This window comes from Stegastes partitus, unplaced genomic scaffold (genome assembly GCF_000690725.1).
Source record: "Stegastes partitus isolate 25-593 unplaced genomic scaffold, Stegastes_partitus-1.0.2 Scaffold1108, whole genome shotgun sequence".
Taxonomy (NCBI): domain Eukaryota; kingdom Metazoa; phylum Chordata; class Actinopteri; family Pomacentridae; genus Stegastes; species Stegastes partitus.
Genome location: NW_007578839.1, coordinates 150,252 through 171,711, shown reverse-complemented (window position 1 = coordinate 171,711; position 21,460 = coordinate 150,252). Strand labels below are relative to the sequence as shown.

The 21,460-nt window shown below is 42.4% G+C and overlaps 1 protein-coding gene across 1 annotated transcript; it reads left to right on the top strand.

Moving 5' to 3' along the window:
• The first annotated feature begins 5,282 nt into the window (after window positions 1-5,282).
• fbxo25 (F-box protein 25) lies at window positions 5,283-20,840 on the top strand. Its single transcript, XM_008296175.1, has 10 exons — window positions 5,283-5,353; window positions 6,530-6,702; window positions 13,694-13,797; window positions 15,007-15,056; window positions 15,188-15,280; window positions 15,367-15,460; window positions 16,618-16,802; window positions 17,216-17,398; window positions 17,820-17,963; window positions 19,937-20,840. Exons 2-10 carry the CDS (start codon window positions 6,575-6,577, stop codon window positions 20,024-20,026), a joined length of 1,071 nt encoding a protein of 356 aa, XP_008294397.1. The 5' UTR covers window positions 5,283-5,353; window positions 6,530-6,574; the 3' UTR covers window positions 20,027-20,840.
• The last annotated feature ends 620 nt before the right edge of the window (window positions 20,841-21,460 follow it).

Sequence of the window (21,460 nt, the reverse complement as noted above, 5' to 3'; positions counted from 1 at the left end):
TCCAAAATTAACCCATAGCTACTGAAAGGAAAACAAAATCCCTGCTTCTTATTGTATATGTTGCTCAATTCACACCTTCCTCACTTCAGCTCTACCACCGAACAGCACAGTGACCGACTCTGTCATCAAGATGCAAACAGAGAACACCACCATGCACACTACCAACTCGTTGGCATGTTTAAATGTCTCCACAAGAGCTAAACATTTGAAGTCATGACTAATTGATGCCTTTTTTTTTTTTTTTAAATAAAAGAAACGTTCATCAATCTGCCATGGTGATGGCGGCGTGCATAAACGCAGCGCCCCCTTCAGGAGACAACGAAAGTGAACGTTTTGAGTGTCTTGTCTATCCCACATGTTCATTCCGCAAAACTTGTGGCCGGGAGACTTTGTTGGGCGTCAGGACAGTGAACGGTGCTGGAATTGCGGCGGTCAGTTGTGATGTGGACATGCTACACCAACACAGAGTCCGATCGGAGACGACGCCGGCAGTTACCCGAGAGAGAAGGAAGCGGTACGAATGTAAACAAAGGAGGAGGAAGAGAGCCGGGATCCATGCTAGGCTGAAGGCTAACCCCTCCAGACCAGCAGGACCGTCCTAATGCTCTCCAATGTCTGCTCCCTCCACAACAAGCTGGACGAGCTATGTTTGCTGAGAGAAACCCTCAGAGAGTGGAGGGACTGCTGTGTGTCTGCTTTAACAGGAACATGGCTCCATGACAGCATCCCAGACGGACATACAGCTGGAGGGGATGCAGACAGACAGACAGACAGCTCTGGGCAGCTTCTGTGGCTTCATCATCGTCATACCATCGTTGTGTCTTTGTCTGAAGAGGTTCGCTATGTTCAACAAAATGGTGGCGCGCATGGACACAGCGCCCCCTTCAGGAGGCAGCGTCAGCGAACGTTTAGTGTCTTATCCCAGACGACCATTACGCAAAATATACTAATAAAATGATCCTGAAGAAACACTCTCTTGTCTTGCCTGTACTACTGTGTATGTACAGCAACATGACAGTGAACTTGATTTGGTTTGATTTGATCAAAAAAGAAAAAACCCTCCACTTGGTCTGGCTCAGTGATGTCACTCTGACATCACCAATACCGTAAATCCAGGAAGTGCTGGATCGGCCTCCTTCCAAACACTCACCCTGCACCGAGAGTCAGAACAAAGGAACAAACAATTAAACCACATGTGACCTGTGACTCGATAACTGAAACTAATTAATATCTGTGTTTTGCTTTAAACCCCCCACATAATGGATGTAAACAGTAACACAATATTAACACAAACAAACCGGTGATAGTATGGACTGCGATGTTACACTAGCATGATTAAATTAAAGCAAAATACACACAAGGAAAACAGTATTGTGTAATATGTAGAATGGAAATGTCGAGGGACAAGTTGTGAAGAAAAAAAAGAGTTCTCACCCACTTTGTCACACCAGCTTTACTTTAAAAAATAAATGTGGCTAATTCCAATAAAAAGTGTTTATTGCTTCTCGGAGGAGGCCTCTTCCCCCCGGGGGCGAGTCAGTCAGCAACAGTGCAGCAATATTTGGCACTGTCTTCGATAAGGGTGTAGTTTTGATGCAAACACTAATGCTACACAGAACGTAGAAAGAGAAATCAGCCAATGAAAAGATTTCAGTCTTCTTTTAGTGAGTCTGTCCTTTCTTTTTCTATGAGCTGCTGGTTTGATGGTCTTAAAAACAGGATGAAACTGGAGACAACTTGTCAAAGCTGTGCGATAAGATTAGCGGCGCTACCCTTCAGCACCTGTATGAAGTGAGGCTCACGTCAAGGGCACAGAACATTGCTTTGGACTTACATCATCCTTTACATGCTCAGTTCCACATGCTTGTATCACAGGAGGTAGAACTAACTGAGACAGATTGGCCTTTGCCCCGTTTGCTTTTTCTCTTGCTTTTTACACAAAAATAACCCTGGATGCCACCGCACATTTCCTTCTTTTCCCATGATTCATAGTGACAGTGTGGGAGACACGGACCTTGTACTGTCTTTGTGAATGATGTATGTATTTATGTTGGATTACTGTCTGTAAAGGAAATTGCCCCCACTGGGACAATAAAGTTTTACTCTACTTGACTTGTTGATGTTAATGGAGACTGCTGTCTAGCACGTAGGATCACTTCATCAGGGCAGAGATGTTTAGTCAGAGGATAAAGATGATCACTTAGAACAACTTTGTGTTGGTTGACTGGTCAGTGACCCAAACCATGGCAGCAAAACGGCCCCCACAGATGTTGAGAATACAGTGAAAGACGATCCATCTGACTGTATCACGTATTTCCACATCTCTGTAGACCAGTGTCAATGGTTTTTGCACCACTGAAATCTCAAAGGAGCATTCATCTTTGTAACGAGGGTTAATGCACTGCAACTCGACTATAAGATCCCGCTTTATGTAGCTGTTGACAGATTATTCTTGCCGATGCAGTCTTATGACGTCTTTCATGAACATGCTCACATGAGGAACAGTTAATCTTCTGTTGTTCTTTACTGATGCACTATAGCCAAAGGATCACAGACATCAAATGCATGGTATCGACCACAACATTGTTTACTGATGTTTTTCTAGCCAACTTAGCCGTCTTTCTGACTGAAGCTTTCCTTCTGCCGTCTTCATGCAAAAATCTGAATCAACTGAGCCTGCTCAGCATTTTTATTCATGCAGCAGAACATGATTGGATGTTTAATTTTACCAAGTTGTGACCTTGTGTGGCAGCATCTGTATTTATTGTGAATCTCAACTCACTTATTCCATTTTTTAAAAAACTTTAATTTGTCAACTGCCTGTGTGTGCAGCAGAAAGACAGTAAATATGAGTGGGATAGATGATAGCAAACTGCTTGAGTTTCCTGAATGGAGCCTAAGGGGGGCAGTGTCCAACAGCAAGACTCACAGTCTAAATGAACTCTCATACACTAGTCTAAGTGGATGCTTGATGTCAGTCAATCTGAGAAAAATAAAGGCAGGAGCTATTTAAAGCTCATCTCTCCTATAACTGAAGATTATCTGTGACTATGAGAGAAATGTAAAGTTCTTGATGGAAATGCTTTAACTCCCACACTTGACTGCTCTGTGTTTAACTTTCCTGTGACCCAATTCCCAAAGGCTTGACTTAAGATTTGACCGTTCCAAGATTCTCTTTGCATATTCAGTCCTCCGAATAACAATTTGTATCTGCTATGTTTTTTCCCCCCTACAAAAATGTTCCATTAGCCTCTGCTGCACTGGTCTCATTATGTGTGATTTGGATGTTTCAGGTTCCCACATTGTACTTAAATGTTATTATTAGGCTGCTTTCAGCATCTAAAATTGTTGTGCTGTCAAAAAACCCTACTTGCAGGCAATTAGTCTTAAATGTAAAGTGCTGCAAAGAGACCTTTCCCTCCGAGCACATACATCAAACTCTGCGCATACATTTTTCTGCCATGTAAAGGTCAGGTGACGTCAAGTTAAGTTATTTATAAAGCACACGCAAAGCAACAACCACTGAGCCAAAAGTAGAAAAACCTAGATTAAGTTTAAATATTGAGCTTGAGGCCCTGCAGACTTAGCAATTCCAATGTTAAGGACTAAAGCCCACAAAACCTAATTATAATACAACTACATAATAAGATCCTACAGCATGATTAATGATGGACATCAGTCTGACTCGTCTAGAACTAAAGTTACAATCCTGCAAAAATGCAGATGACAACCCAGCAAATGCTAGGCTCACTTTCCTTGTTTCATGTAATTTATTGATAACAAAATAAGTAACAAAAAGCTAAACATTTGTTTTGAGTGGAGGCCAATGCGATGACAAGATTTGGTCTCAGCTGTGTAAAACACACATTTAATACAACCTACAACAAACTGATGAAAACTACTACAAAAGGCAGTGTGCAGAGAGGAAGTCAAGAATTTGAAAAATCTTCCTTACAGGTGCTCCAGCTCCTCCCTGTTGGTTGACAAACCTGCTGCAAAAGTGCCTGAATTACGATACGGATTCATCCAACGGCTGGAAGTGTGTCTAGCTTTTTGACGTTCTCCGGAAAAGGTAAGAATATAACTGTAACCTGATCAATATGTACATGCACAAGCCAGATATTCAGCTTTTCTTGCAGGTAACTTCCCAGAGTATGAAAATAAAATGGTTATTTAATGTAAGTTAACTTGTTAAAAAGGCACGTAATAACACTACACATGAGCCACACAAATGATTTTCATAAAGTGTTTAATGAGAAAACCAGTTTGGTTCGATTAAATTCCTGAGTTTTATTTCATGTGACTTAACTTTTCATTTTAGACTAAGTTTAAGCTGTTTAATTAACTTTTTTTTTGTTCTGTAATCATGTTTGCTGTTTTGTGTTTTGCCAGAAATTAATTTCTGGTTTAAGACTGTTTTGTAAGATAATCTGCAGCAAAGGAAGAGCACTAGAAAATTAAAATAATCAATAAATATACATAAATACTGCTGATATTAAAATAAGCAAGAAATATGCACGAGTACTGTTGATCATTATGTTATACAGGATTATTACTGTTATAAGTGTCTCTATTTTAATGTTAATGGATATGTAAAGAGAAAATTCGATATTTGTACTCTTTATAATAAAAGATTAAAAAGAAACAGCAATGAAGAGTAAATGTTAAGATGCTCTGTCATTGTAACATTCAGGGATCTGAAATATCTGCATTACTGTTTGTATGTGCAGGCATAAACCTGGACCTGATCTGGTTCAGGTTTGAAAGGCTTGAATGAAAACTACTTTGAAAAAAGCTCGATCTGAGCTTAGACTTCTCCAGAGACTCCACTGAATGCAACATATTAAAAATATGTAAGATTTATTGAAGAAATGTGTGAAATGTTAACAATGAATGAGAGTAGGCGCCTCCCACGTCAATAAGATTGTGACCTAGATAAAAGTGGTTTAAACTGAAGGCTTCTGGCTGCTAGAAAAACGCATGAAGTCAGAAAAATGTTCCCTAGCCCCATTCCTCCCTATCTATCCAGTGGTCCAGCTCCCATCCCCCATCTCAAAACCAAAACACAAGTACATGTGCGCAGCGCGCTGTCACGTGTAGAAGAAAGCCCCAACAAAACACAGAGGATTACAGAGAAGCGAGAAGGTGACTGACGGTGCCGCTCAGCCAATCAGCGACGCGACTCCGGGTAGCAACAAGATAAATACAGACGCGTCGTCCAATCAGAGCCGAGCAGGGGGCGGGGACGAACGCCTGTGTCCGCGCTGTATTTACTTCCGTCAATATTTGCAGCAGGGCAGGCGGCGGGGCCAGAGACTGACGGCACAACAAAGGAGTCGCTTGCCTTTTAAAGGTCTGTTCATTTTTTATTAAGCCCCCAGTCTTATTCTAGCCTAATGTAGATTCTGCATTACGTTACTGTCGTTGTTGTATGCGTTGAGTCGACTGACATCTTTGTTTTATGCCATTTTTAACCGTTAGACGACCTGTAATTGTCCAAAAACGCTAAAGAGAGATAAATGCGTCACAAACGCTGCCATTTCTGTTTTTAAAAGCAGTTTGGCTCAGTGTGCCATTTCTCATGTCAGTGTTAAACCCCTGAAACAGCTGCTGGCCCTCTGGCTGGTGTGGAGGCAGACAGCCCGAACCCACCGAGTCCATCATCACCGTTCAGTCCTAACGGTTCAATGACGCTGAGTTTGCAGCAGAGAGGCTGCTGTGAATCAGGTGCTGTTGAGACTCTCATCTGAGAGGAACAGCTGTGCCTGGTTTCTAGTTGCTCGTTTGTTCTTATCTTTTTAGAATCAAAATAACTGACTGACAGTAATTTTCAAGTTTGAAATTTGCATCTTTTTTTGGTGAATTTCAATGTCTGATTTTTACTCCAGTTCTCACCAGAATATTCAAAATTAATTTGAGCATCTTCAGTATATATTTTTTTTAATACTGAAGACTTTCTATATTTGAAATTCAAACCTTAAAATAACACGTCCTTCAAACTGCAGCTATAGTGGTTCAATAGCAGAGCTTCAGTCAGCTCATCAAACCCTAACCCTTCACATAGTACGCTGCAGACTTTACACAGAGAAACACAACAAATCCAAAGTTTTCTTTGGGAGCAAACACTTGGCAACAGTGGAAAGGAACAAAAAAACCTTTCCTTCACCAGAAAAGACAGAAAAAAAGAAAAACTAAATCAGATATTCAATACAGTTATGGGCACCTCAAAAGCTCACTGAGTATTTCATAGCAAGACACAAAACAATAAACCACATTATAAATCTCACATTATATTACATGGGACGACTTTTGGACCGTCAGGGGATGTGAGGTCCAACCTGCTCAACACAGTCCTGATGTGGTCTGAAGCTTTAGGGTGGATGTAGACCAGGATAAGAAACCAGCTGGGGGAAGGTCAGTCAGGATGGCTGCCTGCCTCCACCGTAACCTTTACTGCTACTGCTACTCAAGTAGTGACTGATAGGAATGAAATAAATCTTCTTCTAACCACAGCTGCTTCACCCTTCAGGTGTTTGGAGTGGCAGCGACCCTCTCTGCCCCCCAGCCCAGCAAAATGCCTTTCTTGGGCAAGGACTGGAGGTCGCCAGGATGGAGCTGGACGAAGACGGAGCACGGCTGGAAGAGGATGGTCTTCTTTGGACACGAGTTGGAGGACAACAACAGAGAGATAGACTTGAAAGAGTAAGATCTGAACTTGTTTGCCATTGTCTCCTATATAACCCTAACCCTCAGTAACACGAACCCTAACCGGTGCAACCTGCGTCGCTCTCTGGACATTTTTTTAGTTCCTGATTTGCCAGATTGGATTAGACTTAGCTGACTGCATTTAAAGTCTTCAAATGTTTTAGATTCTATGCATACGGTTGTATTAAACTAGTGTTTCCCCTACAGCCCTACGTAACATGCCTTTTCTCCTGCTGTGCTTTGATTAATTTCTACAATCATAAAATAATGTTACAGCTTGAAAACAGTTCTGACAGACTCTTGGCGCTTCTTGATGATTTGATCATAATGTTATTTAATGCTCAAAGTCTGGATTTAGAGTTTGATGTAGTTAAAAACCAACAAAACTGGAGTTTTTGTCTGATTGAAACATGATGATAAAACATAGTTCATTGCATCAGATATGAGTCTATTTACAGTATTTTGTATGTCTCAAATATCTTTGTGGCTTTATGATCTTGGTTGGGAATACATCAGTCAGCCCTGTGCTCTCTTTCACTTCATTCATTGACTGTATTATATCCTACTTGAAAAAGAACTCCGACAGTAAATGTAATGAAAGTAGGTGGCTTTTGTAGCACTCCATTTGTTAAACTTTATTGTTCCTCTATAGACTCAGAGTTGTGCGTGTATTCTGTAATAGTATTACAAATGGATAGCTACAATACCTAAGCAATGTAAAATAACGCAGGGTTTTGGTATTCTGAGCTGCTCTGTCTCACTAAACTAATGTAGCTTAGATTTGCTTAAAGGTGGACTGACTGGCTGCCAAGGCTCACTTTAAATGTTGACGTAGTTTTCAGACACTTTCCAACTTCCCCCAAAAAATCCTCCAAATATTTTTGGAGGCTTTTCCCCATTAATAAACCCAAGACAGCGGAGAGCAGACAGGAAATTGAGGGATAGAGATGGCACAGGACATGCAGTAAAGGGTAACACAAAGCTCATCTGTTGTGTTTTGACTAGCGATAACTTGGGACGATCTGTTACGACGCATTATGGATTGTTGTAGTTCGGTGTTACTGATGCGTTTCCTCGAGCTACAGTATGCGTTCGTGTGTGGCTAAAAATCTAATCTCCTTGAGGTTGAAGACAAACAAGTGCGTCCTGTTCCAGTAAACTGTGGTAGAAATATTTTAAAAAGTCAGCAAATGAAAACCGTGGTTCTGGACCCAGTTGCACCGATAAGGCCGTAGCTGCTCCCTGCCAGGGAGAAAATAATTCAGCCAGCTCTTATCAGGGCCATAGCAGAGAGTCTTTGATGAGGTGATGATGCTGCCACAGGGCTGCCATGGCAACAGACAGAGTGAGGATAGAGGGTTCAGTCGAGAGACTTGAGGGGCATTTTACATGAGACAAAAGTGTCTCCAGTGTATTCTGTAAGAGGAGAGATTAGAAATAACTGAGATGAGGGTACTTACCTGGATACAAGTATTCCATCTCTCTTAAGAAGAGATGACAAATGAAACGAGTTCACCGTACTTGGTCATTTAGATGCATTGACCCTCGAAACCCCAAAACCTGTTGGCGGGTTTGATGAGCACGTTATGTTTTGATAAACTGCCAAAATTACACCATTTAAAGAGCCAGAAACTGTGAAAACCTAAAGAGGTGAAGGATTTTCAACCCCCCAGTGGTCCAGACATGAATGTGTGATGTGCCTTTCCATTTAGAAAGTTAACCAAATCTAAACCTAAAATCCAGATACTTTATCCAAATCAGTTTTTCATTTAAAAACGCCAAATAAAAATCATTTGCAAAAATCATGTATGTAGCAAAACAAATATTCTGCGTTCCTCTCCGAGAAACCCTTTGCAACTGACTTGTGGCCAGCAGTTGTGTGCAAACCTTCAGCCTTTGTTCTGGCTGAACTGGGCTGAACTGGGCTGAACTGGGCTGAACTGGGCTGCAGGCTGTGTTCACACAGGACACGTAGGTGACTCGCAGGGAAACTCATTTTGAAAAAATCAGTTGTAAAATATCTAGAGTTTGTAGAGCTACCATTTTCCCCAAGTAATAGTAACACCTGTGGACACTTGAGAAAATGTTGTACAACCCTAACCCTTCAGTTTTGTCTACTTCTAGCCGTGTTTACTCTGTTTCCATAGAGCTGCAGAACTTTACTGCATATAACAGTAAAAAAAAAGTCCTACATTGATTCTGTCCAAAATCTGAAGTATTTCGGTTGAGTGTTTTCTGTGTGACCTCCGGTATCTCCTCAGAGCAGCACACACATGTGGAATCAGTCAACTGGTGGTAATATAGTAATCCTAACCAGCAGTCCTGTGTAATGATTCATATACAAGAATCCTTGGAATTGGGTCATTTTGCATGTTTATCCATTTGATTGAATGACAAACCATAAACTGTGTTAATATCGAAACAGAGTAGGTTGGAAACAGTGGAACAAGTTCGGTATTTGTAGAAGTAAAGCACCAGGATCACAGTTTTCAATGACGTCTCACTCCTGAATTTACTCACTGTGTCCAGTAAACACAATGCTCAGTTCATTGCTTCACTTCTCCAGTGAGAGCAGAGTGACTGCCTTCATACGTATCAGGGCACAAGAGAGTAATCCTGCAGATTAAACAGTAGTTTTGGTGGATAAATCGTGTTTTCAGATGCCTGTGAATCACACATAGTGGCCACATCATCCCAGAGGTCAGCGCTGTGCTGCATGCGTACGTCTCCTAGAGTTATTTCTGAATGTTTGCAGCATGTGAACGGTGTCTCTGAGGTGTGGGATTGAAGTTGTGTGCTGAATGTTAACATACCAGTTTTTCTGACAGAAGCACACAGAAGAGTAGCTTCCACGTTCAAACAGCTGTTGTGCACTGCTGGAATGCCGTTGAGTGTGCTGAAAGACTGTAATGACCGCTGTTTGTTGAGAGTAGCTATTTTAGTCCTGCTCTGTTTTCAGTCTTTCGGGTCTGTATTACATCCCAGCAGGAGCTCTTACCTTGTTATCTGCAGGAAACATGGACTGTTTAGACGTATGCCACCGGGCGAGGAGTTGTCCCATAAGTAGAGAGATGAGCGGGCGTTCACTCCTTCAGTGTCCATTCTTTCTGTTCCATCTGTCTCCTGCGGCTTCATGCGAGGCTTGTTGTTTGCGCCCCCTGTACTTAACACACCCTTCACATTCGTAGCCTGGTTGTCATTCTGCTGCTTGTCTTTGTCTGACTCCATCTCTTAGGTGTACCTAGAAAATGTCTGTTGTAAACTGCATTTCGTTGGAATTCGGAAAGTGTTAAAAGAATGGCATGTTGTGTAGCTGACTAGAACCACTGGCTTACATCAGCATCATGACAAAAACAAGCAGCTTGAGTCAGGTTTTTATCAAGTCTGTCGTTGCCATAGTTGTGCTTATTTCATAGAGTTGCAGTGACAGCTAAACCCACAGTGACAGGAGCTAAGAAGTGCGATGCTAACGTCCGTCTCAGCGCCCTGATGAGGGAGAAGCTGTGTTTTGACCTGACAGGTAACGTCGGTGTGTGTGTTTCGGGCTTGTTATCCGCACCTTCTGGACTTTACACACCTTCACAACCTGGTGTGTCTTTCTGCTGCTCCGTCGCACCTGAAAAATGTCTGTTGTCGAAGGCATTTTAATAAAATTTGGTAGGTGTTAAATGGGATAGCGTGTGACAGAAAAGGAATCCATCTTGGTTTTTTGTGTGACTGGCTGGAACTATGGGTTTAGACCAGCATTATGTAAAAAAAACCAAAAAAACAAAATGTCTCAAATACAGCAGACAGACATCATCTCAAAGCAGCTTTTATTCAAATTTGTCTGAAATCAAGCCATCACTAACCTTTAGGGGCGAGGAATCAAAATGTAGACCAGTCAGACAAAAACAACCTCAGTAACAGCTGAACTTGGACGCACACAGAGCGCCTAACACGATCGCTCACTTGACTTGCAAAGACCAGAGCTGCTGACATGCTGGTTCATGAGCAGTCCTCGCTGAAACAACCAGCCTGACTGAATCCCAGCAGCCGTCGGTGACGTCTCCCTCTGGTCACAGTGTCGCCTCTTCCATCGATCAGTCAGCTAACAGTGCCTCGCGGTACCACATTCGCTCGTCAGCAGTCTTTTCAACAAAAAGGCACAGCGTCAGACAGCAGCTCATGACATCATCTCTTCAATGTGGCAGCTCTCCAGACAGTCTCACGCAGAGAGGCCATGGTTTCATGCAACCGAGGTACAGAGCAGCACATGTGGGCCAGAACGAGAGACGGCACACACTGTTACACCACCGCTTTAGATCTTAGTGTCTCTTTGACTGTCCACAAACCTCTGTCCCTTACTGAAGTGTCAGGGAGGTGCTTCAGTGCATCCATCCACAGCAGAAAAAGCTCAGTGTCAGCTTCATACTTTTCTACTTTTCTTTAGTGTTACTGTTGGCTTTCTATACGGCCCCTGTGGATTTCAGGAGTTTGTTGAACTGTCAATAAATCCTTCAGACTTTATGGCTGCTGTGTGATATCTTCACTGGCTCAGTAAAGAAGGTATTGTGCATGCAACCTGTTAGAACAACAGCTGTGGTACTCCATTCCTCACATGTAATCCACTGGGACAGATTACTGTGCTCGCATGTGTTTGTGTGTATGCATGCGCAGTTGGATAAATGGATAGAGACAACTAGGGATTACCGGGGTGCTAGTTCACTCAGATCAGTCGACTTGGCAGCCAGACAAGCGAAACCGTGTCTTCATTTATGCTTCAGTAAAAGTAAATTAGTTTCATCATCCGAGAGCAATTCTGTGGAGGACGGCTACGTTGGAGTAAACATTTTGTCCAGCTTCTCACAGAGTACTTTCATTTAGAAGTACCACACACTCCAGAGCTTTTTCTCTTGATCTTATGAGTCGTTCTCTGAAACAGCAAAGCCTTCTTATCAGTCCGTTTCAAATGAAAGGATTGTGACTTTATGTGTGTTCCAGGGATTCTTCAGTCAGGTGGGGTAACATTGCCACTGCTGCAGAAAACACAGGCACAGTCTTCCTGAGCAAAAGCTGTTGAAGGCCGAGCTTTTGTCTCTCAAAACTGGCTCTTTCCAAAAACGTCAGCTGTGATGTGGTCGTTGTGAAGAGCCATGCTGAAAGCCAGAGTGTGCCGTCACAGAGAGGTGGATGTTGGATCATGTCCTGACCCTGAAGTGCAGCTAGCAGGTGTTTTCATAGCGGTAGCTGCTGATTAGTGAGAATGATGAAATGTACCCATAACTCAAGATAACTAGTTTACTATCTTATATGGCTTTATATATATGTTTGGAAAAGCACTAATCTCCACATTATTTCCTGTAAAAGGAAACTATCCTCTATTTTCATTGGCTACCTCTATCAAATCAAACCACAGACCAGAGGAAACGACTCTGAAGATGTGAGGAGCTCTTCTTCCACATTAACTCCTGCACCAGTCAAATATCGCAGCTATGATTGCCAATACTGAGAACATATTCTCAGAATGTAATTGCCAATCAGCTGACCAAAGCGCTCTCCGAGCCAGTAGCGTTGCCAGTCAGGTGCTCAGCTTCAGCCGATGGATTATTAATGCGTGGAGAGTCAATGAGCAGCTCGGCCCTTTGATCTGTCAGTCAGAGGTCATCAGAGAAGATCTGCAAACAGAGCTAACCGCCTACACACAGATCACCGCTTCAGCTTTCCTTCATTTCGTCTAATTACATCCTAGCATTTTCTCACCTTTCCTCGTTAAGTATACATGTGGAAAGGCATTTTATTTACAGGTTTGGCTCCAATATCAGGAGACGAATCTTAAATATTGCAGCAAAGTTCCACGAGGATGAAGAATGTGTAGATGTTGCCTCAGGTACAAACAGACCCAAACAACAATGTTTATTATTTGTAGGTTCCCAACAGACGCTCAAATGTGAGGCGAATGCTGACATTATTTGACATTTACCTTGAACGTAGACGTATCGAAGGTGTTGCCATCATTTCCTTAATTAGCAGTTTAATTTGTAAGAGTGAAAATGTAGCTGATTACACACACTAGGGTTAAAGCGTTTTCATTCAATATAGGAAATGCAGCAAATGTTCATGTCTTTGCAAAGGCAGGCCCTTGGATCATCTGGATACAGGTGATCTGTTTGAACAGCCACGTAGCATAGTAGCTATTGTTTTGATCTTGTCAGTCTGTTTTGGTGGTATCATGGTGAGCTGTGATTGAGGAGACACGTGTCAGGTGTTCATATATCTGTCTGTGTGTGTGGACACATTTTGTCAACGCGATGCCGCTAGAAAGTTCACAGGCGTGTAGTTGAGATCTAGATAGAGATGACTGCGATGTGAATGCTGGCCGACTGCTAAAACATCAGCATGTTTACGGGCATCCTGGTCCCATCGCAGCGGCCTCTGGTTGCAGTTTGTGTTTCTGTTGGAGCCGAGCCGGTTCCAGGGTTCAGTGCTGTTACATGTCGAGTTGAGGTCAGCTGTCAGAAGTGTTCAGATTTATCTTTTCACAAATAGCACGGCCAGAACGCCTGCCAGAAACAACAGAGGTATCTCCTAATGTTTTGAGATTTATATCTGACACCATGTTTTGCTTGTTGTCTGAGAAAAGCTGGTCTGAGTCACATCCATGTTTGTGTCTCGTAGCTTGTGATCTATATCTGCCATCTGTAGCGTTTTCTGCGTCCTGACAGATGAATCATTCTAGTTTCACATCGTTGGTCATGTGGCTCCTCTTAGCCTGCATGTAATCAGGATAATAATTACAATGAATGCACAACAGACAATGAGCATTAAGATTCACTCTTTAGCTCCATGTTGTGCTGAGCTTTAACTTTATAACCTTGTTGAGCACCTTGCCTGCGCCTTCAGGACGCCACAGCAGAGCAGATTCTTTACAGCCACCTGTAATTACATGGTGTGTTGGTTGCACTGGTGTTATTAACACATTTCCAACATGCTTCCTCCGTCTGAACAGGCTCTGCAGCGACAACAATGACAATCTGTTTGTCGGGGATGTGTGTGAGCTCGCCACCACAAAGAGGAAAAAGGACTTCTACAACAACAACACCAAGTCCCAGTGTGAGTTTCAGCCGCTCGTAACGCTGCTTTGGCCTCTGCTATGAAAACGACAGGCGTGTGAACACAAGCACACAGAGAGAGGGCAGGGCGGCTTTACAATGGTCCTGAGTGCTCACCATCTCACATTATCTCACATTTTGTGCAATCCATCATTGGAGTGACGTACATAAGCACATTTACTTATCTACTGTATTTTTGTACCATTTAGGGTACTTAGCTTATTTATTTGAGTCCTTCCATATGTGGCAGCAATAGCTTGTAGGTTAAGGTCTTACTTAAAAAAACTAAAGTTACCTAAAACATACGAGCTGTGATACATCCAACTATCTAAATATACATGGGTGACAAGTTAAAGGAAAGGAACAGAGTTTCCTTCATATGTTCTGTGGCCGCCTCATTCTGCCAGAACAGCTTCAGTTCCAGGTTCTCCAAGTCTCTAGAACCCCAGTGGATGGTGAACACCATTCTCCACAAAGACATGGTGTTGGGAAGTGATATTTAACAATTTCAGCCCAGAGTCTCCCTTAGGTGTTCAGTTTGGTTGAAATCTGATGACTGTGAAGGCCGTAGCATATAATGAGACTCATCTAAACATTCAGTGATAGAATAGTGTCGCCCTGTGGATAGAGGAACTGGTTCCCTTTTGAAGGGAGAAGTGAGCTCAAACCATGCTGCCCTCTGTCCACCACCACTCTAAGGCTCAAGGGGGAAGTTTTTCCTTTAATTTGTCACTCGACACCCTTGTTTCACATGAGTGGGCCAATAATATCAGTCCATCTATTAATGTGCCACTGACAGGAGCCAACCTGTTGCACTTTTCCTTTTTATACTTGAACGGTACACTGTAGAGTTTTGAACCTCAGGGGCCTCTGTAGAGATACGTATATTATTTATGCTGCTCAGTGAAAGACGGCAAGCATTTCTTCAGTCATTGCAGTCCATTCTGTTAAATAGACCCTGTTTCGTGTTAGTTTTGTGAACACAACAGCCCTGCAGGAATGTTCAGTGTTGGTTGAAACTGTGGCAGAGCTGCTTGTAGTTCAGTACATAGGTTTACCCTCATATACAGAGGGAACAATATGAGGAAAAGTCTAAAATGCAAGTCTAGTGCAAAAATGTCAGAAACTAAAGGCTTGAAAAAATAACCATTGTAATAGACAGATGTACCAAACCATAGCTGTATAAATGTGTGTGTTTTTCCTTTTTCAGTTGTTTTCAGGGATAAATGGATCTACGTGCAGAAAGGGAGCACAAAAGAAGTGAGTGCTGAAGCTTTGTTTGTCATTCTCACATGAAGGATTGACTTGCTGTTACCAGAAACAGCAGCAGGGTGTATTTTAACCAAATAAGTCTTATTAAACTATGCATCTGTTTTCATGTGCACCGACAGCGACATGGATACTGCACACTTGGCGAAGCGCTCAACCGTCTGGACTTTTCCAGCGCCATTCAGGACTTGAGACGATTCAACTATGTTGCAAAGGTGAGCGATGATGACTGCTAATTACGCTGCGGACACTTTGGTTTAGCACAAATGACTCGACCTCTTATTGTTTTTGTCACCCACAGCTTTTTCAGCTCATAGCCAGGTCTCAGCTGACTTCTTTGAGTGGAGCTGCCCAGAAAAACTATTTCAACATACTGGAAAAGATTGTACGAAAGGGTAAGCAGACCTGGGGCAGAGGCTGATGGCGTGTGCAGTGGATGTATTGGACAGGCGCTATTATTTCAGGTTTTAGACTCGGCCAGTACTCACATTTAGATCAGTCTGGTGTTGGAAACCGTATGTTCATATGTTACAGACTTTCTTTTCTGAGTGCTAAGGCTCTGAGCAACCAGAAGTTGTTGCCTCCTCTTAGTCACAGCAATCATTTTCCACCACAAAGCCAGTAGGACCAGTGTGCTCCATCATTACAGGGTGGTGCTTCTGTCAGTGAAATGCTGCCCTTCTTCTTTCGCGTTCTTTGACAGTGTCTGTATATCTGGCGAACACATACCGGTTCTTTTCAGCAACAAATTCCAGATTTTTTCACAAATGTACAATTTTTTTCTTTTTTTTCAGTTTTCTTTTTCTTATACAGAGCCATAGAGGTTGTACACAGAGTCCATGAAACGTCATGGCGAGAATTTTTTGAGGACTACTTTTACATCACAGTAACTGAGTTCTGACATACCAGCACAATATTATAGAAGGTGCTGTGAAAGCGACGGCACAAGACTTATTACGTTACATGTAGAGACGGTGAGACAAAAGGTTTTATGTCTATGTATACAGTGGATTTAAACTTCTGGTTTTAACTTTATATGAAACCCCTTATTCACCATCACAGCCAGGAAAAGCGTGTGCGTTCACAACCAGCAGCAGGATACGGTCCTAGGTCAGGTTTAGAAAATAAATAATTAGCACTCCTGTCCATAATACGTACAGCCATCCCCTTACCTGGCAGTATATCATGACTCTACTGAACCAACACACAGATTGTTCATATGGATCAGAAGAACTGTGAAGCACATTGTGACGCAAAGCCAAAGAAGTCCTCTAAAAGACCTTGATATGTTTTTATTCTGATATTTCCCTCCCATCTGTTTTTGAAAGGGTGACTTGGAAAAATAATAAAAATCTGTGTTTCAGGGCTGATTGGTGGTTTTAAGGTGGTTTATGGGAAAAGCTTGATTCTAGATGCAGTTTGAAAGAGGGATTTGTTGTTACATCTGAGTTATACGTCCATGTCTCTCCATTAGGCTTTGTACTAGCTGCTAATATTTTTGTTTCTTATTTTTTGCGCCTCTGTTTCTTTGTTTTTGAAATGTGGACTTTAGTTCTGGAGGACCACTACAACCCACGCCTTGTCAAGGAGCTTCTGCAGGACTTGAGCTCCACACTGCACAGTCTGACCATCCACGTTGGCAGATGTGTCCTCGTGGGCAACGTCAACATCTGGCTGTGTCGTCTGGAGACCATTGTTAAATGGCAGCAGGAGCTGAACAACATGCAGATCCCCAAGGTAGGACGCAGATCATTGTTTGATATACATCGGTATGCTTATGGTCTTGCTCCGGGCCTCAACACGCCTTCGAGTCAAATTTGAGCTGCCAGTATGTCAACATTCCATTTTAAAGGGAACTACGCTAAAAATCCAACAGCCTGTGGTGCTGCAGGTCTGAGTCTCCTGACCTCTGAGACAGTACAGCTGCTCCCATTTTCAATTAAGCGAGTGAGGAGCATGAAACATGAAAGGAGAAGTACTAATTCATAATCTGCAGCTGCTTACTTGTTGCTTAACTGTGCATGAATCGTTGCACATCAGCCTCAGTGGAGAGAATGATGCAAGAACTTTTCATTTTTGTGCATTTAGTTCTTCATCCTGCACAGTCCAGCTCTAACTCTGTTTTTTGGTTGTGATTATTGTTTCCTCAGCAAATGTGCGCCGGCATGTCGCTCAGTGACTTGCCTCTGCACATGCAGAACAAGATCCTCTTCAAGCTGTCTGACGCCTGCGACATCATCAACCTGGGACAGGCCACGCCCACGTTGCACATCCTCAGCGAGAACAGGACGCTGTGGAAGAAACTCTGCCACTTTCACTTCCAAGACAAACCGGTGAGAGAGAGCAGCATATTTAAGCATCACAGCTGAATCTGTCATTTTAATACTGAGTTGCCTTAATTTGAAGAAACAAAAAACCTTAAAACTTACAATCGTAGTTTATGGTTAAGCATCCAATGAGGTGGCAGCCCTCGATGAAGACAGTAGAGCCCGTTTGACCACTAGAGGGCAGCGTTGCCACACTTTGCTCTCAGCTCACAACCAGTTTTCTCAGCCTCTTTCTCTCTCACACACACACTTTACAGATATCACACATCCACTCAAGACTGGTGTTAATGAGAAATTAGCCTTGGTTATCTAATTACTCTTTGTTCCACTTCTAATTACATCCATGTCCCCAGTGTTTTCAATGGCTGGTAAATGTGTTTCTTTACTTTTCTCTGTGTGTGTGTGTGTGTCTGCTACACATTTACAGTTTTCTAATAATCTGGTGTTAACCAAGAGTGACAACGTGGACTGGAAGCTCATGTACTTCAACCTGAAGAAGCACTACCCCATGAAGGAGCAGTACGGCGACACGCTGCACTTCTGCAAACACTGTAGCATCCTCTTCTGGAAGGTAGACAAACACACCTGCACAAAAACACAACGCCACACGACTAACTGGTGGTATTTGCATGTAAAGCACAAGCTGTGTGTTACAAGAGAGGACAGTGATTAACCCTAACCCAAGCTTCAGGTCTGATAGTTCTTAAGTTGTACTTCATTTTAGAGTTGTCCATCACATTAACAGCATGCTTGTATCTGCATTGGCAAAGACAGAAAAATCTTCACTTATCGTTAGCAACACTGACGAAGAGACAGTTTGGTCATTCACACAGCCTCTCGTACGATGATCAATCATGCATCTATTCACATCTCTATCATTAGAATATTTGGCTTTCTGGAGCAATAGAAAAACCTGTGGAGTTGCTCCTTTTCTAAATTCTACTAAAGCGTGTCGAGGATCAAGCAAATCAGGCACATAATGGCGCCTAAGCCCTGCTGGCGATGCTAACGGTTGTGATCCGTTGCGTCGTACTCAGACACGTATACAAAGCAGTCAAAGGTCAAACAGATGACTTGTTTTCCCTCAGTGACTCATGAGCTCTGATCTTTGACCACGTGTTAGACAATGTGCATGTTTTTAAGAGTTAGCAGCTTCTTCAAATCATCTGTATTGACAGAAGCTAACACTGGCTTTCCTGCAGTATTAGTTCCCTCTCTCTGTGCCCGTATTTACATCCCACAAACTTGTCACCCTCCTCGGCTGGATCGTTTAACCTTCTGCCTTCTCTGCATCCCTCTCCTTGCTTGTCTCCCGTCCTTCCTGCCTTCTCCTCCCTGATTCCTTAAGGATCGCCATCTGGCTTTGTTATTCAAGGTACTTGCTGTCCCATCGTGCCTTTCTGTTTCCTCATCTGCCAGCTCGTCTCATTCACCGAGAGTCCGATTTACGGCACATCTACTTTCATTTGTCGAGCTTTGTCTTGTAGCGTATCTCCGTTTCACTTGGTGTCGTCACGTTGTGGCATTCTTTCCTTCTAACTTAACCTGCTTGTTTTTGTTCCATCATAAGTTCTTCTGAATGTTGAGTTGCCTGAACAAACCTGTCAGCCGTCTCTTTGTCTGATGCAGATGTTTCGATCCTCTCAGGATTGTCTCGTCATGTGTGAATCCATCACTTGTGTGTAAAGTCCTACATACATTCTGCTAACTACTTTTAAACACTTTTCGATATATGTAGCTTAACTACCAACATTTCAAGTTCCAGATCAGATATTGTGACTATATTCCATATTGTACCAGGTGTAGAAGTTGTGGAGCAGCAGTAACACCTGAGGATGAACACATACATGAAACAATGCAGGAATCTTTCACCAAACGACTTGAGCAACTATTGCAAAAGCATCAGTCAGTCCAGAATGATTGGGTTGATTACATAGAAGAGCTCATCCAAAATAATCATTAAAGAGCTGAAAAAAGATCCTCTTTGGAACTTTACAAGATGTAACACTGGCTGGACATCCCAAATAGGTGTTTTCTGGCTTTGCAGTTACTGATTTAAGCAAATTAGTCGTGTTGCCGACCTGTTTTCTGGTCATCACGACCCTTTCAGTAGCCAAGACATACCCATATGACCGATGGTGCATTTCTTTATTGAACAAAAAGAACCCCTGTGTTCCAGACAGACTTCTCTTGTCGACCAGTAGAGGATGCTGAGAACCATGCACGTTTTCTTTTTGTGTCAAGCAGCAAAAAATGATCTGTTTGAGTTAATTTGGCTAATTCCACATTGTGCAGCGTTAATACTTCAATCAGTTTTTTCAGCCTCATGTTTTGGTTCAGTCTCACAGCTCTCACCAATTTTGGTTTGAGCCACTTTTATTTATGAAAACAACCTTGTAGCTGAACATATGATGTCAGCTTAGCCCCAGACAGCTTTAGGACCAGGTTACTGACTCGCTGGTGTCATCTGCACTTAGTTCCAGTTTCTCACACCAAGTTGGAGGCTTCCTTTCTCTACTAACTCTTCTGTCGACTCTCTCGCAGGACTTTGGCCACCCGTGCACAGCCAACGATCCAGACAGCTGCCTGATGCCCATCTCTCCGCAGCACTTTATCGACCTCTTCAAGTTCTAAACCCTCCACGTTGCTCTTCAACCTGAAGCACCGGGAGCGTTTACGAGACCTCGATGTCGTTTACCCAAATACAAAGGGCTTCAACTGAAAGAAGTGGCGTTTTTAATGTCTTTTACTTCCATGCGCACAAATATTTCCATAAGACGTGGGAAAGATTACATGTTTGTGTTTGTCGATTTTAAGAATGTGGGAGAAATATAAAAGAAACTCTGTTTTTCCTCCTTCTGCACAAATATTTGTCTTCATGACAGGAAAAGGCTCCTCCAGACAGAGGGACTAAATAGTATTATGTAAATGCAATATGAGTATTTTGAAAGGGTTTCTGTGTAAAACAAGTGTTAGCATGTTTACGGTGGTAGGTTGTGAACTACAGAGGTTACGGCGAGGCAGAGAAAGACGACTCGTGTTACTTATTTAATGGAGTTTAAACTGCTTCTTGCTCTGTTTTCGTTTCGGTGGCATTTTTCTGCAATAACTGCATGTCATGTTTGAGTCTCTGTTTACGTACTGGATGTCGTCCTTTGTGAACTCCCGCTCGGCTCTGTGTGCATTGGAAGCGTCAAAACTAAACAGAAAAAAAAGAAGTTACGTAAAGCCTCCACGAGCTGTACATGTTTTTCTACTTTTGTCAGAACTGTAAAGCGACAGACGGAGGAGATGTAAAACATTTATGGGACAGAAAAACAACAAATTTTGTATCCTTCCTCCAACTTTTGTAATATTCCTTTACTATTCCAATACTCTTGATGGTACGATCATGAATTTTATGGGGCAGGGACTAGATATATAATGATTAAATATTTCTAAAAACCTGTTTTTACTCATGTCTCTCTTCATTTTTATCATAGGAACAAAGGAGAAGTTGCCAATTTAATGGCCAAACCTGATCAATATATTGAGTTTTCTATTGGTGCTGAACATGCAGTGAACTGGTATGTACGGAACAATGTTTCTCTGGTGTTTGCTTTTAAAGTGGTTCAGCTTCGGATGTTGGCCGGTGAAGGATTTTGGTTGACTTTAGCAAACGATTGGACAGAGAAAGACTTAGTGACACGAAGCTTCGTTTTATGGGGACTGAGATATGGCGAGGCAAGATGAAAAGTTCTAACAGTAAATATCTGTACCACCTTTTGCGCCAGTTTATTCCATATTTTCTAGATGTTTGGAATACATTAGTGATCTGAAGACTAAATTATAGACTTAAGTATCCATCATAATGGGTTTGTACATTATAAAAAGATCATTTAAGCAAACTTGTCCCAACCTTTTCGTGCCATTTATTTGCAGGCCTCCCCTTTGTGCTCCCAACTAGAAGTAAAGCACAGCTGTTTTAAAATAAATACTAATGGTCTCTAGTAGAGATGCGCCGATCCGATACTGGGTATCGGTATCGGGCCGATACTGGACGAAATTACGGTATGGGATGATTAACTT

Coding starts and splice junctions, on each gene's coding strand:
- fbxo25 (XM_008296175.1), top strand. CDS start 6,575: ATGCCTTTCTTGGGCAAGGACTGGAGGTCGCCAGGATGGAGCTGGACG. Junction 13,798..15,006: donor CAACAACACCAAGTCCCAGT/GTGAGTTTCAGC, acceptor TTCCTTTTTCAG/TTGTTTTCAGGGATAAATGG. Junction 16,803..17,215: donor ACAACATGCAGATCCCCAAG/GTAGGACGCAGA, acceptor TTGTTTCCTCAG/CAAATGTGCGCCGGCATGTC.